We start from the raw sequence: 14,987 nt of genomic DNA on the forward strand, positions 1-14,987 counted from the left end.
CTGGTCACAGGGAATGGTAAGCTGCCAATCACATGCTAGAGTCAAAAGTAGTCAGACAGTTAAGTGATGTGAGGCGATTCTACACAGTAAAATCTATTATATTATCAACTCGGAGCATAAACCCTGTTAAATAAATAAATAATTAAATAACTGATCTGCAAGATCACAACGTGGAGCATTTCAAAATTACTAACAACTTTTGCCTACCGGTATAATGACATGCCTAAAATAGGGACATCAGAGTTAGTGGTTAAATTATCGTCTTCATTTCAGTTTCGTTTGCTGACTGGGTGACATACTGACCACTGCTCAGATTATTCAGTTACTGAGCGGGTAGATTAGTAGTAGATATGTCGACAGAAGACAGGCTATATCTTATATCTATAGTATTGTTGTAATAACATACAGCAGTTCAACATGTGATTCTGCAACAAACAAAAAAACAATACATCGAGACTGATGTTAAGTATCTATCCCATGCGTCCGTTCCTCTTATTGCCATGACAATGAGAGGAACGGAGGTAGTGGGTGTGTTATTGGGGAAATATGAGATACTTCTTCATGCCATGTAGGTGAAAAACACGGCAATCACACAGCAGCGATACCAAGTAGCCCAGCTCGCATCCTCACCCACTCCGATATGGTCAAATCAACCACGCCACCAGTAGGTGGAGAAGTTGCACTCCACCACTTTCCTTCAAAACCCTATAATGACGAGATGGAGCACAGAGTTCCATCTATCCGAAGCATAGCGACATGAAACAGGGTCCCAGTGATAGTGCTCCAACCAAAATGCTGTACTTTACAGTACAATATACAGGCCCTTGCCTTTTATTGAGTATAATATCCAATGATGACAAATAGGGATTACCCCGGCACACACCAACACACGCCGGATGACAGATGGGACTTGCTTGCCGTCTGTATTAAAAGATGAGCCCTTTATCTATCAGGCGTCATGTCCTAATAATAAATCCACTTCAAAACAGATTTATTACAGATGTTGCTGTGAATCAATTGTCAAACCTCGGTTTTACCTCTGCCCTGTAGCTTGTGTAGGTGATATTTTGCTGAGTAATGCTTGCTCCTTCCTGTTCTGCCTTTTATTGGCATTTATTGAACTCTTTATAACCCTTTGCTTGGGTATATCCCCGTTTGCTCCCATAAGAGTGAGAAGCCACTGCATTGGATGATGATGACAAACTCATGCAGCAACCAGTTGTAGGATATTTGATTCTCCGCGCTGCTCTGCAACAGAGGCTAGTAGTACTAATCATAGTGATCCAATAGATGCCAGCATTTCCGATTAAATAAATAAAAACAATGCGTGGGTGTAAAAAGGGATGGCATGTCTGTTCGGGAATGAATAGGCCTATACATGAAATGAGCCTGTGACACAGAGGCTGAATAATGCAATGAAATCCTTTACTCTCTGTGGCTTCTGAATGTTCAGGCAGTCACAATGCATCAAATTAAAGCGACATTCCATACCCTGCCTGTCGCCATGGCTGAACTTAAAGTCAAATCAGGCCTTGAAACGACAACAATCGACACCCCCGCCCCCTCTCATGGAACCGGCACTCCGGCAGTGCAGAAGAGCTTGATAACTTCAATCGTACAAAAAAGCCATTTCAACCACTTCCATAATTTTAATGACAGTATTAACGACACTGCTACCTCAGATGCACAATTTTACGCAGAAACGTCAGAACATCCCAACATTGACAATAAGTTCTCTGCTTTAACGTTGTCAATTTCCCTGGGTATAATCCGCACTGTAACGCCGACAGCTGACCGTGAACGTTTAGTTTTATGTGGTCAAATTGAACGGATATGCTTTCTAATGAAGCCAGCCCCGCGGCCTAGCCGTTTCGATAAACACAATGGTATCAAAATACCGTTTGAGACAGTCTGAGGAAGGAAGTGTTGTGAAATAAACAATCACTACACCTGTAGCCTCTAGTCTGGGTCGTTCAAATACGAGCCTAACAAACTGAACCACAGACACGGCTGTTTCCCCCCCACTAAACGTTATTATTTGATCTCACATGAGTTGCCGGCAGTTATATTAGGCTAGATGTACACAACTTACCCAGACTTTATTCCTTCGGTTTGATGGCCGCTTGGCTGATTGATTGGGCATGTGATGTTGTGGGGCGGAGAAAACGCACCTGCTTTTGATTGGGCCAAATTTGATTTGAGAAAATCTCTCCAAAGCTTATAATAACAAATAATAATATAATTTAGACGTAAAAAGAAAACGTTAATAGCCCATCCTATAGTTTTATACCCTGTGATGATTTTACAGGTGATCTCTTATTTTACTGAATGATCACCAGGTAAATTAATTGGTGAGCTACAGTGCAGTGGCAGTTATGACATGTTAAATGAGCAAACATGTTAATGCATAATCGCACTTTTTTCCTTATTTTTTTATGTCGCATAGACAAGAAATTATAGCCAAATAGCCTATAGTTTTTTCCCACCCCTTTTAAAGAGAACCCCGAAAGACGGATGACCGGGGTCCGAGAGGGGTCGACGCACTGCAACCCGTATAGCCTACTATCAGTGAGCTAATGGCTTTACTATCCTCTCTTACTATCGGAACACGGGGAAAGTAGACGCTCTTTGAATATAAATACCCCGCTGAGCTCCCTTCCTCGTCCTCTCTCTCTCCTCATCCTGAATAGCAGGTTTTCTGCAACCAGAGACAACCAGAACGGGTGAGACCAGTAAAACCGGAATTCCCTGTGACAAGAGTGACAAGTTGACAACACGACCGCACCGATCACAGACATCACGACGACACTATAGCCTGCACTGTCAAACACCGTTTTAACCTAGTTACCTCTCACAACTGTTAAATACAACCATCGTATTTGACAAAAAAAAATGTGAAAGGCTAAATGAAGGTTTTGATTGAAAGACAGCCACAGGTGCCAACATATCCTCGGGACATATATGTTCATTGCACATTGCAGCCAATGATGTTTTATTTATTAATTTATTTGACTGATTGAGATGTTTGTAGCCTATAGATTATTGTATTGTTGCTTTAAGTGTGCGTCAAATGAGCGATCAGTTCTGCCTGACGTCTCTGTATGGCACATTATCGTTGATGAAATTGAAAAGCCCACAGCCTAAATTCACATTCAAACGAATAAATTGTAGTGTCCCTTTCATCATATGCCTCAATATATGGACTGGCACTGCACACACTCCTTAAAACCCATAAAGCGAGACATGCTATAGGCAATTTGGAGTGGGGGAAACGCGCATTGACCGAGACCGGGAGCTGCCTGCCGCGGGGGAAAGCGGTGTAATTTATGACAGATATGGTAAGGTAATTCCGAGGGTGGACAGGGTAAGTGCTCCGTCCCTCATTCGGAAATCAATACCGTTGGTGTAAGGCAAAACATCTAACATCGGTAGCCATCAGTGCAAAGATCATGGGCTGAATAGAAACGGGCGCACACACCTTATGGTAGCCCTAGCTATCGCCAACAAGTGTTTATCCCATCGCGACCGCCGACCGGGATACTTGTATTGCTTTTAAAGGTATAGGCTATATTCCCATCGATTGTGTTACAATAAAACAGTCAAAATCCATTATATTTTTGCACGCATTTTGTACGCTTAGTCCTGTGCGTAAAACGTTGATACCCAAGAGACTGGTTTGATTTTAAAATTAAGCAACCAGTGCCTGGCTTGTGCAGGGTGGCTGAAATTAAAGGCGCAAAAGCAGATATTATATAGCAATTTCATCAAAGACCATTTGATATCCTATCACATTTGAGCCACGTCTGTGCGCGCCGGGCCATAAAGGAACAAGGCTGTGCGCCGCGAGTCGTGACATGGAAGTTTTGTACCTTAAACGGGTGATAACGGCTCCGTATCCCAGCTCCGAACGCTCCAACTGGGCCACAAGCTTCGATCTCTCTCCGCTCCCAAACGAATCCACTTCAGCCTTTACAATAAACGGCCCACAATTAAAAATCCACAATGAAAAAATAAAAGCGCTCTCGTCCCCGCAAGGCAAATGAAACAATCCACAGCCAGTGATAATTATTCCTTCAAATCCCACGGCGCTGCATGTTGGGATTTCAATAAGCTGAATATTCTTTTTTTCTTATGGTTAGTCAAGTTTAAATATTTCGTTGATCAGAGAGCAGCGGCATTAAAGCACTGTCCTCTCTCGCCGCGGCTATGGCAAGGACCCAGTGGAGGGACTCCCGTCCGGACCGGGTCTCTCTCTCACAGCATTATGTCTATAGGCTGATTCTCCACTACCATCAACCGCGCTGAAAATGACAGCATCCCCATCCTCCGGCAGAAGATTCACGAGTGGAATGTGTAGGCGATAACGGGTAAAATCACCAACATAGAACCTATGTCCATTTATAGTTGCCAGCGATTTGGTCCCCTGACAGCCACCCTCTCAGCAGTCTTGGTTGCCACAAACTCTGTCTGCCTCGGGTCCGCTCCACGGCTCACTTCATGCGGCTGTATGTATGGTGTGTGTGCGTGTGTGTGCATGAGAGTGATTCCAAACGATTGCGCTCGCCTCTCTCTCCCTTCCTCTCACCCTCCAAGCCTCTCTCAACCTCCCTCTCTCACAGTTTCGCTCGGTTTCTCCCTCCTCCCTCCCTCCCCCTGTATACAGTCCTACAGCCCATAGAATAGATAGACTATAACAAGTGGGCGGAGCGAATAGGCAACACAGCTATGGCTCTGCATGTGGATTTTTTTTGTTAGGCTACTGTTTACATACATTTAGACGCACACCAGGACAGGTCCACACACCAGACCAAATAAGAATGTGGTCACACACAGATAGCAAAAGTGCCGTTTACATATACATATCATACAAGAATGAATTATTATAATAGTGTAATTTCACAAAAAGACAGCAATCACAACTTAGTTTTATAAACTAGTGTGTGTGTGTGTGTGTGTGTGTGTGTGTGTGTGGGGGGGGGGGGGGGGGGGGGGATGGAGAGGGGTCATGGTAGGGTGAGTGGGTATCTCACCTAAGTGTAACATTGCAATTAAATGCTTAGAAAAGCCCAAGTTTATTTTTCTCACACTCACTCTCTCTTCTTTAATAGCATAGCATGTCTAGAAGACACAGTTGTTGATGATGGATACATAGCCAGGTAATTCAACTGCTTTATCTGGAAAATGTATGTTCTTGTCACACTACCAGGTTTGCGCTCTCTTTCTCTCTCTCTCTCTCTCTCTCCGCAACTGCTCTGATAGTGAGAGAAGGAGCCGAGCTGAGAGGCTGAGAGGCTCTTTCCTTCTCCTCGGCAGAGACGTAGCTCTCTCATGCTTTTATCGCCACCTGCAGGACTAAATCGGGACATGTATAGTAGGCGGTCGAGCTCAGGTGTGGTTTGTTGGCCCAACACCACACACATACCGGTAAATAAATAAGGTAGGGAATTTATTCTGCAATTGGAGTAAACACGAGTGCTGTGCTTGTTTTATTTGAATGCATCACATTTATTTTTTCCTTTATATATAATAATATTTTATAATGTTTTAATAACTTTTATGGAGTAATTTATATTTTCGCTTGTGGTTTATCTATAACTAATCATTCAAACTTCGATTAAAGAATGAAAACGTGATTCAAGTTCACAAAGTTAATTTGAGGGGGGGGGGATATATATATAATAAACATTTTTAATAACAATTATACAAAAGACAACAATCCCATTAACTTGCAAACTGCACAGTATGTTTTTTTTGCATTATTTCAGACCATTTTCCAAAGCATAGGCCTACCGTACATTTATTCTACCAGTATGTTTTTAATCCAGCTCAGTGACTTTCTGGTTAGAGTGTCCGCCCTGAGACTGGGAGGTCGGGGGCTCGACCCCTGGTCGGGTGATACCAAAGACACTAAAAATGGGACCCAGTGCCTCCCTGTCTGGCACTCAGCATCAAGGGTTGGATTGGGGGTAAGTCCCTGCGACATACTAGTGTCATGTCCAGGGGGTGTACTTGTACATCAAGCTGCCTCATGCTACAGAAACAGGAGATAAGCTCCTGCCTCATGGCTTGGCAAGGCTTACTTACGTTTTTTTGATTGATAAAAACCTGTTGATTGATAGCCATGTCATTTTGGGCATAAACAATACGTTGAAGCGTAATTTAGCTTTGATAATGATGTAGTACGTTAGCGTGCATGTTCACATGCATGTTAATGACGTGCACCTACTTGACCTGTATTCCATATGCTCAGTGTATGTTTCAGTCTCTACAAGGGCAAGGCTTTATGCAGCAGAATGCATATGCAGTACATTGCAATATAAGAGGCTAAGTTATCAATCAACAATAATATAGCTTTCTAAATTAACTTTCAATTTATATTCCTGTGATTGTCTTCTAGGTCTATTACTTTCTGATATTTGTGTTGCATTATATCATCTAGCCAATTACATTAATAAACATTGAGTCATTGAGTAATAAACATTGAGTCATAAAAAAACATGAAAATGTTTTGTTAATTCACAGACAGACTTATTATATTTAACTGCCCCTGATGACGCATGCTTTACTTCTTCCTGGAGATATTTTGAAGCCTCCATTGTCTACACAGTTTCAAACCTATTTTGGCATGCGCAATTATTTTCTCAGCATTACAGACATAAACTCACATCTAAATTCACTTCATACACAAGCCAGAAATAAGTAAATAAACTAGACCTTAACCTCTAGCTCTTGTGTGAAGTGTTTGTAAGTCTTTCCTGAGGTCATATTCAGATATGTATTATTTGAGTAAGAAAGTACTGCCGAAGCAGACAACCCGCAGCACTCCAGGTTAGAATAAAGTCCATACGGTGCAAGTCTCGAATATACAAGTTGAAATGAAGAAAATGCCAGCACTCATTGTATGTCCTTTTCATATGAATTTATTTACCTCTGGCGTTGATAACGAACGCGTTTCGGCCTGTGTGGCCTTCGTCAGCGTTATGACCAGATATGTATTATTCTCTACAATTATTCTCTGTAGCAGACCTTGTTAGCAGACCTTGTATTGAACTGTAGGCTACGTTACTGTGCTTTTTTCTGCAAAAAGTAATCAATGTATGGAGGTATATATGCACCTAAGGCTGGGCTCTCAACAGTTGCGCGATTAATTTAGAGCCAAATCAAAAGAGGTTGAGTTGCTTATAAGTTGTAAAATCACACACGAGTGAACTGAGTGGTGCAATCCCCCCCCCCCCCCCCCCCCCCCCTCTCTCTCTCTCATAGGCAGGATACAACACTATTTGTTTTGTTTTTCTTCTTACTAATTATTTGATCGGCACAAAATATTGTGTTTGTTGTCATGATTTGTCACGATCCAAGTTGGCTTTGTCCGCGGCGTAACCGTCTTTATATAAATACTTTTTGAAAAGCCTATGGAGAAAATTAATGGAGAATCATTTCCTGGGCCACTCGTCGTTCTGAAAGGGGGAGGGACTGCAACGCTCTGTTGCACGTCCACATTGAGGAAACATCTCAAAATCAATACGCCTACACGAGTCTACTCACTCATGTAGGTGGGGTGACGTCACCCCAGTTACTTGGTTCTGCATGAATGCATGCACAGACACAGCGGAGCTAAATGACGACTGATGAGAACCGTTTGGGGAACATTAATAAAAAAACGATGGAACCGGCTCCGGATCCACAATGTCGGAACCGGGTCTGAAATGGACCCGGTTCCGAATCTCAACCCTAATGAATCCGGGCTCTGCCTGACGTTTTTCATTGCCACTGTCGCAAAAATGATGATCCTATACAAACCCATTGTAACTTCAAACTTCATTTTAACCATGTTAGATTCATCGAAAACACACATTATGTTTTCCCTGGTGACCGATATTGTCCTTCTAATACGTAAGGTGGTTTTTCATTTATTGTTTTCATTTATTTTTAATAATTATTTTAGATTTTTAGTCTCATCCAGAGACTCTTCATTCTTTTCCCCCCCAAAAAGAATAAAAATAAATAAATGGGAAAAAAAAACACAGCCCCTGACGTATTAGATTAATTAGAAGGACAATATCAGTCACCAGAAAAAAGGATGGGTGTCTCCACATAGAAGGCTATGTTGTCCATTTTGCAGAGCTCCAATCTTAACTGTTCTGACAGTGATGCAGTCATGAGCGCCAGCCAAGCCACATCCTGTTGGTAAGGAGAGCTAATCCTTCACTAATGAGGCTGTTCACCTCAGTGCTGCCTCTAAGAAGGAAGCCCACAAACATGCCCACGTTTCAGGGGGAGAACTGAGCTGGTGGTGTGTTTTGAACCTTTAGTATTGTTTTTTACTTTGGGGGAAAAACAGACTCTTTATTGACCGTACGGAAGTGGGACGTGTTCTCTTGTGTGACCTGTGACTATGTATAGGTACAACCTCTGTCTTTCAAACACACACACACACACACACACACACACACACACACACACACACACACACACACACACACACACACACAGAGTTTCAAGCATAGGTACATGAATACTGAGCAAACAGGCCAATGTCTAGTTTTGGAACTCCCACCTACACATGTCATTCTAGGGTGAATTAAATGTAAACATGTTGTGGTCACAATCGCTCATCAGTCACGAAGAGACTCAGTTGATTTCTAGGACAGATCGTGCTAATTGCACATTGCTCAATAGCCTATACAGAGAGAGACTGCAGCGCATCCAAACGAGGGCCTACCCAAATATATTCCTTTGAATGGACACACCACACACCAGCCAAAATATCATTGCACCGTGTCCTGATCATAACAGTAACAAGGAGCTTTCCTGAAGAGCCATCATGTGTGCAGGAGTGCATGTGGTCATTTGACAGGGCTGAAGAGATGACAGCCAGGGAGATTTGAATCAGTGGAGGAAAACAGGCTAATTTAGCCCTGGTTTCTGAGATAACAGCCTTCGTCAGCTTATCACAGAACAAACAACTCTCTGACCTCATCCCCAGACACTCCACAGTTATTAACTCCCAACAAGGAGATGAATTATTCATCCTGTTAATGACAGGCAGCAGCAAAGTGTTGGCTTACTCTCTCACACTTATATGCACACACTCGCGCACACACACACTTTCTCCCTTTCCCATCATTTATTGACATTTATACATATGATTACATTCCAGAGGTGTTGTTTGTGGAACTTGTAGTGTGTGTGACTGTGTGTGTGTGTGTGTGTGTGTGTGTGTGTGTGTGTGTGTGTGTGTGTGTGTGTGTGTGTGTGTGTGTGTGTGTGCGAGCGTGTGCACGTGTGCATGTATTTTTAGTGCATTTATGTTAAGTTTACTTTGATACTAATTATAAAATTATACATATAATGCATAGACAAATCTTTGACCCCTACAAAAGAAATCTCCATGAAAATTAGACACTGAAATGTGGGAGTAAGAAATGTATGCAATCTTGAACCTTTGCTTTGATGCTAGATGTTAAACACGTGCCTTTATCTGTCTGGCAGAGCGAGCAGTGGAGTGGGTGGATTCATCTGAACTGTGCTGACCCGTGTTTCCTGGTACCGGTCGATCCACACAGCTGGACTCTTAGTTAAAGGAAGGATATAAGGCCAGAATGGCAATGAGTCATCTGGGAGTGCAGCAGAACACACTCGTCTCAGAAAATAACCTTGCGCTAACTCACCTACGCCAGCTCTCGGAGAATAGATTTAAAGTCAAGTCGAGTTAAACGGCACGGGGTTATTTGTTGAACAGTCGCTGAATTATGTCCGGTGTGGTGGTGGTGGTGGTGGTGGTGTGCCTTGTTGCTATGGCTACGACACAGTGTGGTCTGCCACAAAATAATTAAAGTAAACACAACCGCATTGTGTTGATCTGACTTGTGCCTCCCTGGAATATGATATCATTCTTTCCTCCTAAAAATGCATAGGTAACGGGATGGCCCCTGTACTGTACTGTGTTCTGTACTTTACTGGCTCACCTGCCAGGGGCATCCTCACTCTCTCTCCATGTCTCTAAAGCAGAAATCCTGAAAAAATAAATAATTATGATAATAATAAAATAAAATAAAACATTCATTATATCACCAGTGCTGACAGACCAGTGCTTTCTAGTGCGTTCAATGGTGTTCAGTAACCCGCAGTCAATACCTCTCTGCCTCCGATCATTCACCTGCTAGTAGTTGAGTTTACAGAGGCGGTCAGCTCGATTGAAGTCTGATTAGAGTGTGTCTGGTGGAAGGATTCCCCTGAGACCGTTACTGTGGACACCACTGACTACAGCAGATCAATTGTCTTTTGCTTAAATACCCCATGAAATGAGATGTCTTCCGTCTTATTAACCAATTTTACTGTAATCTTTGTGTGAAAGTATCAATGTATTTGCAAAAACCTAAAGTTTATCTTGAAATTCTAGCATTCTTGCTCCTGAAAAAAACAGCCTTATTTTGTTGATAATGCATTCTGGCACTCGGAGGCATACCAAAAACTCCAGCCAATTCCAGCCAATAAAATATGAAAGATCTCACAGATTTCACAGATTTCACAGTAGTTCTGCTTGCCATCATACCTCCAGAACTTTGTAGTGGCAGCAATATGGGTTGGCGGTGCTTCTTCTGTTGTCAATCCCCAAAAACGCTATTGCCCATTCCAAGAACGTATTGGTTAAGGTCCAGGTTGACTGAAATTTATATATTATGAAGTGCCAACTTCAAATTGCTTTCCCAGTTTGCAATAGGATATAGCTCTGGTCCATAGCTCTAATGCGTTTCATTTAGAGCTATGTTACTCTCAACTTTGTTTTGTTGAGTAGCAAAAACGTTCTTTTTATTTACGCTAAAGAGTAGAGGCTGGTCTGCATTCATGCGAGTGGCGGAAGTTGAGAGTAACATATCTCTAAATGCAACGCATTAGAGCTCTGGACCAGAGCTAAATAGGATATAGGCTACATATTTTCTTTCCTTCTTATTTTATAGTCTGGTAGGAAACATTTGTTCTTTGAAACCTTGATTTAACCTTTATTTGTGTGTCTGCATGTCAAATGGAAATAAAAATCAAGTCTATTTCTTTGGCCTCCTAGATATTCTGATTTGTGCAGAAGTATAAGTCAAACCAAGGAAGCCAAAATTTCAATGGATGCTATTTTATACATCATTTAAATAAGAGATTTCTTATGCTCTCATTGACTCATCTGTCACGTGATTCTGAGGGTAATTGTATTGGTAACTTGAACAGTAATATATTTAATAATTTAATATATTATATTTTATACTATATGATGTTAGGCTATATTTGCATTTATTTCACAAATGAAGGGCCAAATAGGCAAATACACATCATATCTTTTAATTTACATTTAAAAGACCCAATATTTCTACGAATGTTAATTGCTACAAAAGCTGCAATAGCAGTAATTCTGGGGATAAACAAGAACTTGAAGGGTAAATTTAGGTCTGATATGATGTACCCTGCATGTGGTGCCCACAAGGTAGGCCTGCCGACTGGCTCTATATTTGTATTATCCAATATGCCATCAACAAACAATACAAAACTATTACTTATTCAATTCAATAAGCAAATATGTGTTCATGCTTCTGATGAACATTGGGGCAAACTTTACTGTGAGTATTGCATCAGCGATTATATATAAGTAAATGCTACAGTATTATGTGCATGTGTGTGTGTTTGCTCAGAAAGTTGCAATAGCAGTATGTGGGCATGAGAAGGGTGGGGTAAGGACAGAGAAGTCTTATTTCCCAGAAGGCCACAGGAGAGAACTGTTAGTTGAGCACGGTGCACCTGAGCGTTGTTTGAACATTCAGGAGCACAATCCCACTCGAGTGCTGCAGTGTCGGCAAGAAGAAGGCGACTCAGTCCATTAACACCTGAGAGCCTTCAGGAAGCCAAAGCCTTTGGTCCGTCACATAAAAGAGTCCCTATACCTCTCATCAGGTACCAGCGGAGCTACACGCTAATGGTTGCTGAGTGACATTTAAATAAAGGTGAGAGGGGACGGTCTGGAGGTGGGACGGGGAGGTGCTTGGAGACAGGTTCCCGTCGCTTCAGTAAATCTACCAGCGGCCTTTAACCCATTCTGACCTGAGATCAGATTCATACGAGGTTTCCACTGGACACACTCTGGTCTGATTAATCCATTCTGACCTGAGATCAGATTCTAGAAAAATGTCAGTCGTTCTTCGATTTTTCAAAAATAGCAGACCTACAAGCTCGTATCGCGCCACTCGGTGGCGCGATATGAGCTTGTAGATCTGCTATTTTTCAATAGCTAAAGCATAACATGATGCTGACCCCAAAATGGGTTCCCGTTCAGAATGGGTTAACCTCCAGTCCAGGAAGTCAAATTACAGCTTGTGAGCTTGACATTTCCTTTGTGTTGGCAAGACCACTGTTCTATTCACCTAATTAGCCTATTAGGTGCCCTACTGATCCGTGTGCCACAGAAGCATAAAGGAAGCTGAGGTGCAGGAAAGGAGACAAAGGCTTTCGGAGGGTGAAAAATTGCGAGAGAAGGGAAAATAAAAGAGCCAAAAAGGGATATGGGAGAGAGAGAGAGAGAGAGAGAGAGAGGGGTGGCGAGATGACAAAGAGAGAGTGGATGAGAGGAAGATGGAGTGTGAGCAGTAGAGAAAAAGGATTGGCACCACACATGATGCAGGAGCGAGAGAGAGAGAGAGAGAGAGAGAGAGAGAGAGAGAGAGAGAGAGAATGAAGAAGGGAAAGAGGAGAGAGAAAAGGGGATGGAGGAATGAGAGAAAATGAGAGAGAAAGTGGGGACAGGGAGAATGAGAAGCCTTTGTTGTTGGTTTCAGACCACTCGCTGAGCACACAGAGGCAGCTCAGCAGCCCTTAGAGTATTCCTGCTGGGGGGGGACCCAGTCACCCCACACGTTCACACACTGACTAACACAGAAAAAAGAAATGCGTCAAACAAACAAAAAGAAAAGAATATCTTGACAACTACTCTTACAAAATGATTGATTGAGCATGAAATTAAAACAAGTCCTGGTACTTTAAAAAAGGAGAGTATAGACAACTTACTTTGTTACTGATTGATGGCATGATTACACGTTCACAGACCGGATACTCACTGACACTGAATGATGATTTGCAAGGATTGGTGCTTTTTCTATCTCTCTCTCCCAGAAATGGAGCTTCCATAATAATCCTTATAATATATAATCCTTTACCTACTGTATTTGTTTGTGCGATTCCAGCCATACTAAGTATTCTAATCAATATCCAAGATGTCAATCAGACCTAGCATCATGTACTGTCTGTACGATGAGTGAGTGAGTGAGTGAGTGAGTGAGTGAGTGAGGTAGGAACAGCCATATACTACTGTACATGCTGAACAGAAGAGGAGCAGTGAGGTAGGAACAGCCATATGCTACATGCTGAACAGAAGAGGAGCAGTGAGGTAGGAACAGCCGTATGCTACATGCTGAACAGAAGAGGAATGATCCAAGCAGTGAGGTAGGAACAGCCGTATGCTACATGCTGAACAGAAGAGGAATGATCCAAGCAGTGAGGTAGGAACAGCCGTATGCTACATGCTGAACAAAAGAGGAGCAGTGAGGTAGGAACAGCCATATGCTACATGCTGAACAGAAGAGGAGCAGTGAGGTAGGAACAGCCATATGCTACATGCTGAACAGAAGAGGAGCAGTGAGGTAGGAACAGCCATATGCTACATGCTGAACAGAAGAGGAGCAGTGAGGTAGGAACAGCCATATGCTACATGCTGAACAGAAGAGGAATGATCCAAGCAGTGAGGTAGGAACAGCCGTATGCTACATGCTGAACAAAAGAGGAATGATCCCCAAACATTCTGCTCATCTGCCTGGCATTTTGGTTCAAATTACGTCATGCCATCAGAAGTATACGTGGTGCCTTTCATCCCAATGATGACATCTGATGATGTCAACAACATGACGTCCAATCATATGAGCACATTCTGTGCTCAAACGGACAGACACAAACAGACAGACAGACACACAAAGCTGCATGTGCATTGGAGTGTCTGCACCGCTCAAAAAACAAAACCTGATATGACATACTGCTCAATTAGTAAATAACTAGGACGATGCCCATTGATGGGAATGTCTGTATCCCTTTTATGTCCTTATATGGAGATTTATGAATCTCTCTGTGTCCCTTTTATGCCCATATATTGAGGTCCCAACCACTGATCCGACCATATTATGGTGATTTACAGATTCATCAATACTTGGTGGAGTACCACCGACCTACGCACGCACAGCAAGTCCATCGGTCCAACGCTTCTCAAGATACACACAGAGGACAGATACAAGATTTGCGTAATTTGTAGATAGAATTTAAAGTAGATTCACTAAATAGCTTATCACTTTGTTGAATGAAATATCTGTTGGTATTCACGAAGGCTCTGCAATTCAATCAACTAAAACATGTATTTCCCCATGCAGGCAAATATAATACAGGTAAGTCTTATTTATCCAAGCCGCTACCATTATAGTCTGGCATTTCCAATGAGACTTCGCAATCACGATTTCAAATAAAATTTCCATATCAAATAATCTTGTGGGTAAATAAATGATGCACTCATTAATAAATGATGCACTCATTAAGATTGATTTATAGTCGCTCTGGATTAAGAGCGTCTGCTAAATGCCTAAATTGTATACATACTTGCACACTGGAGTCACATGCGCTGTACCTCATAGCAGATCTGCGATGCAATTCCTTGTGAGCTTGTAGATTTGCTATTTTCTGTGTGCAACGCAGTGTGTAACCAAGTATGAAACAGGCATTAGCTCTCCGCACACAGGTGAAATTAACACTGTTTATTGGCACATGTAGCCATGGCAACATTCTGGGATACGCAATTTCCCTTCGGAATGGTACTATTAAATATGTAAATTGGCATTAAATGTAGAATGAACGTGCAAAGTAGCTTAATTACCCCACCATCAGGTCAGCGTATAATGAGGATAGGAACACAA

At 42.2% G+C, this 14,987-nt stretch overlaps 1 protein-coding gene across 3 annotated transcripts in view; it reads right to left on the bottom strand.

The window, feature by feature from the left end:
- pcdh1b (protocadherin 1b) overlaps positions 1 to 4,644 on the bottom strand; it is a 249,091-nt gene extending 244,447 nt beyond the window's left edge. For 2 of the 3 annotated variants that reach the window (XM_080774556.1, XM_080774558.1), the window contains exon 1: positions 2,093 to 2,237. In XM_080774556.1, coding sequence (XP_080630682.1) covers positions 2,093 to 2,143 — 51 coding nt within the window. In that variant the 5' untranslated portion in view covers positions 2,144 to 2,237. Of the gene's footprint in view, positions 1 to 2,092; positions 2,238 to 3,869 lie in introns of those variants that run through there. The other variant, XM_080774557.1, reaches the window with a different exon arrangement.
- Between the last annotated feature and the right edge of the window lie 10,343 nt (positions 4,645 to 14,987).

This window comes from Protomyctophum bolini, assembly GCF_963924005.1.
Source record: "Protomyctophum bolini genome assembly, chromosome: 10".
Classification (NCBI taxonomy): domain Eukaryota; kingdom Metazoa; phylum Chordata; class Actinopteri; order Myctophiformes; family Myctophidae; genus Protomyctophum; species Protomyctophum bolini.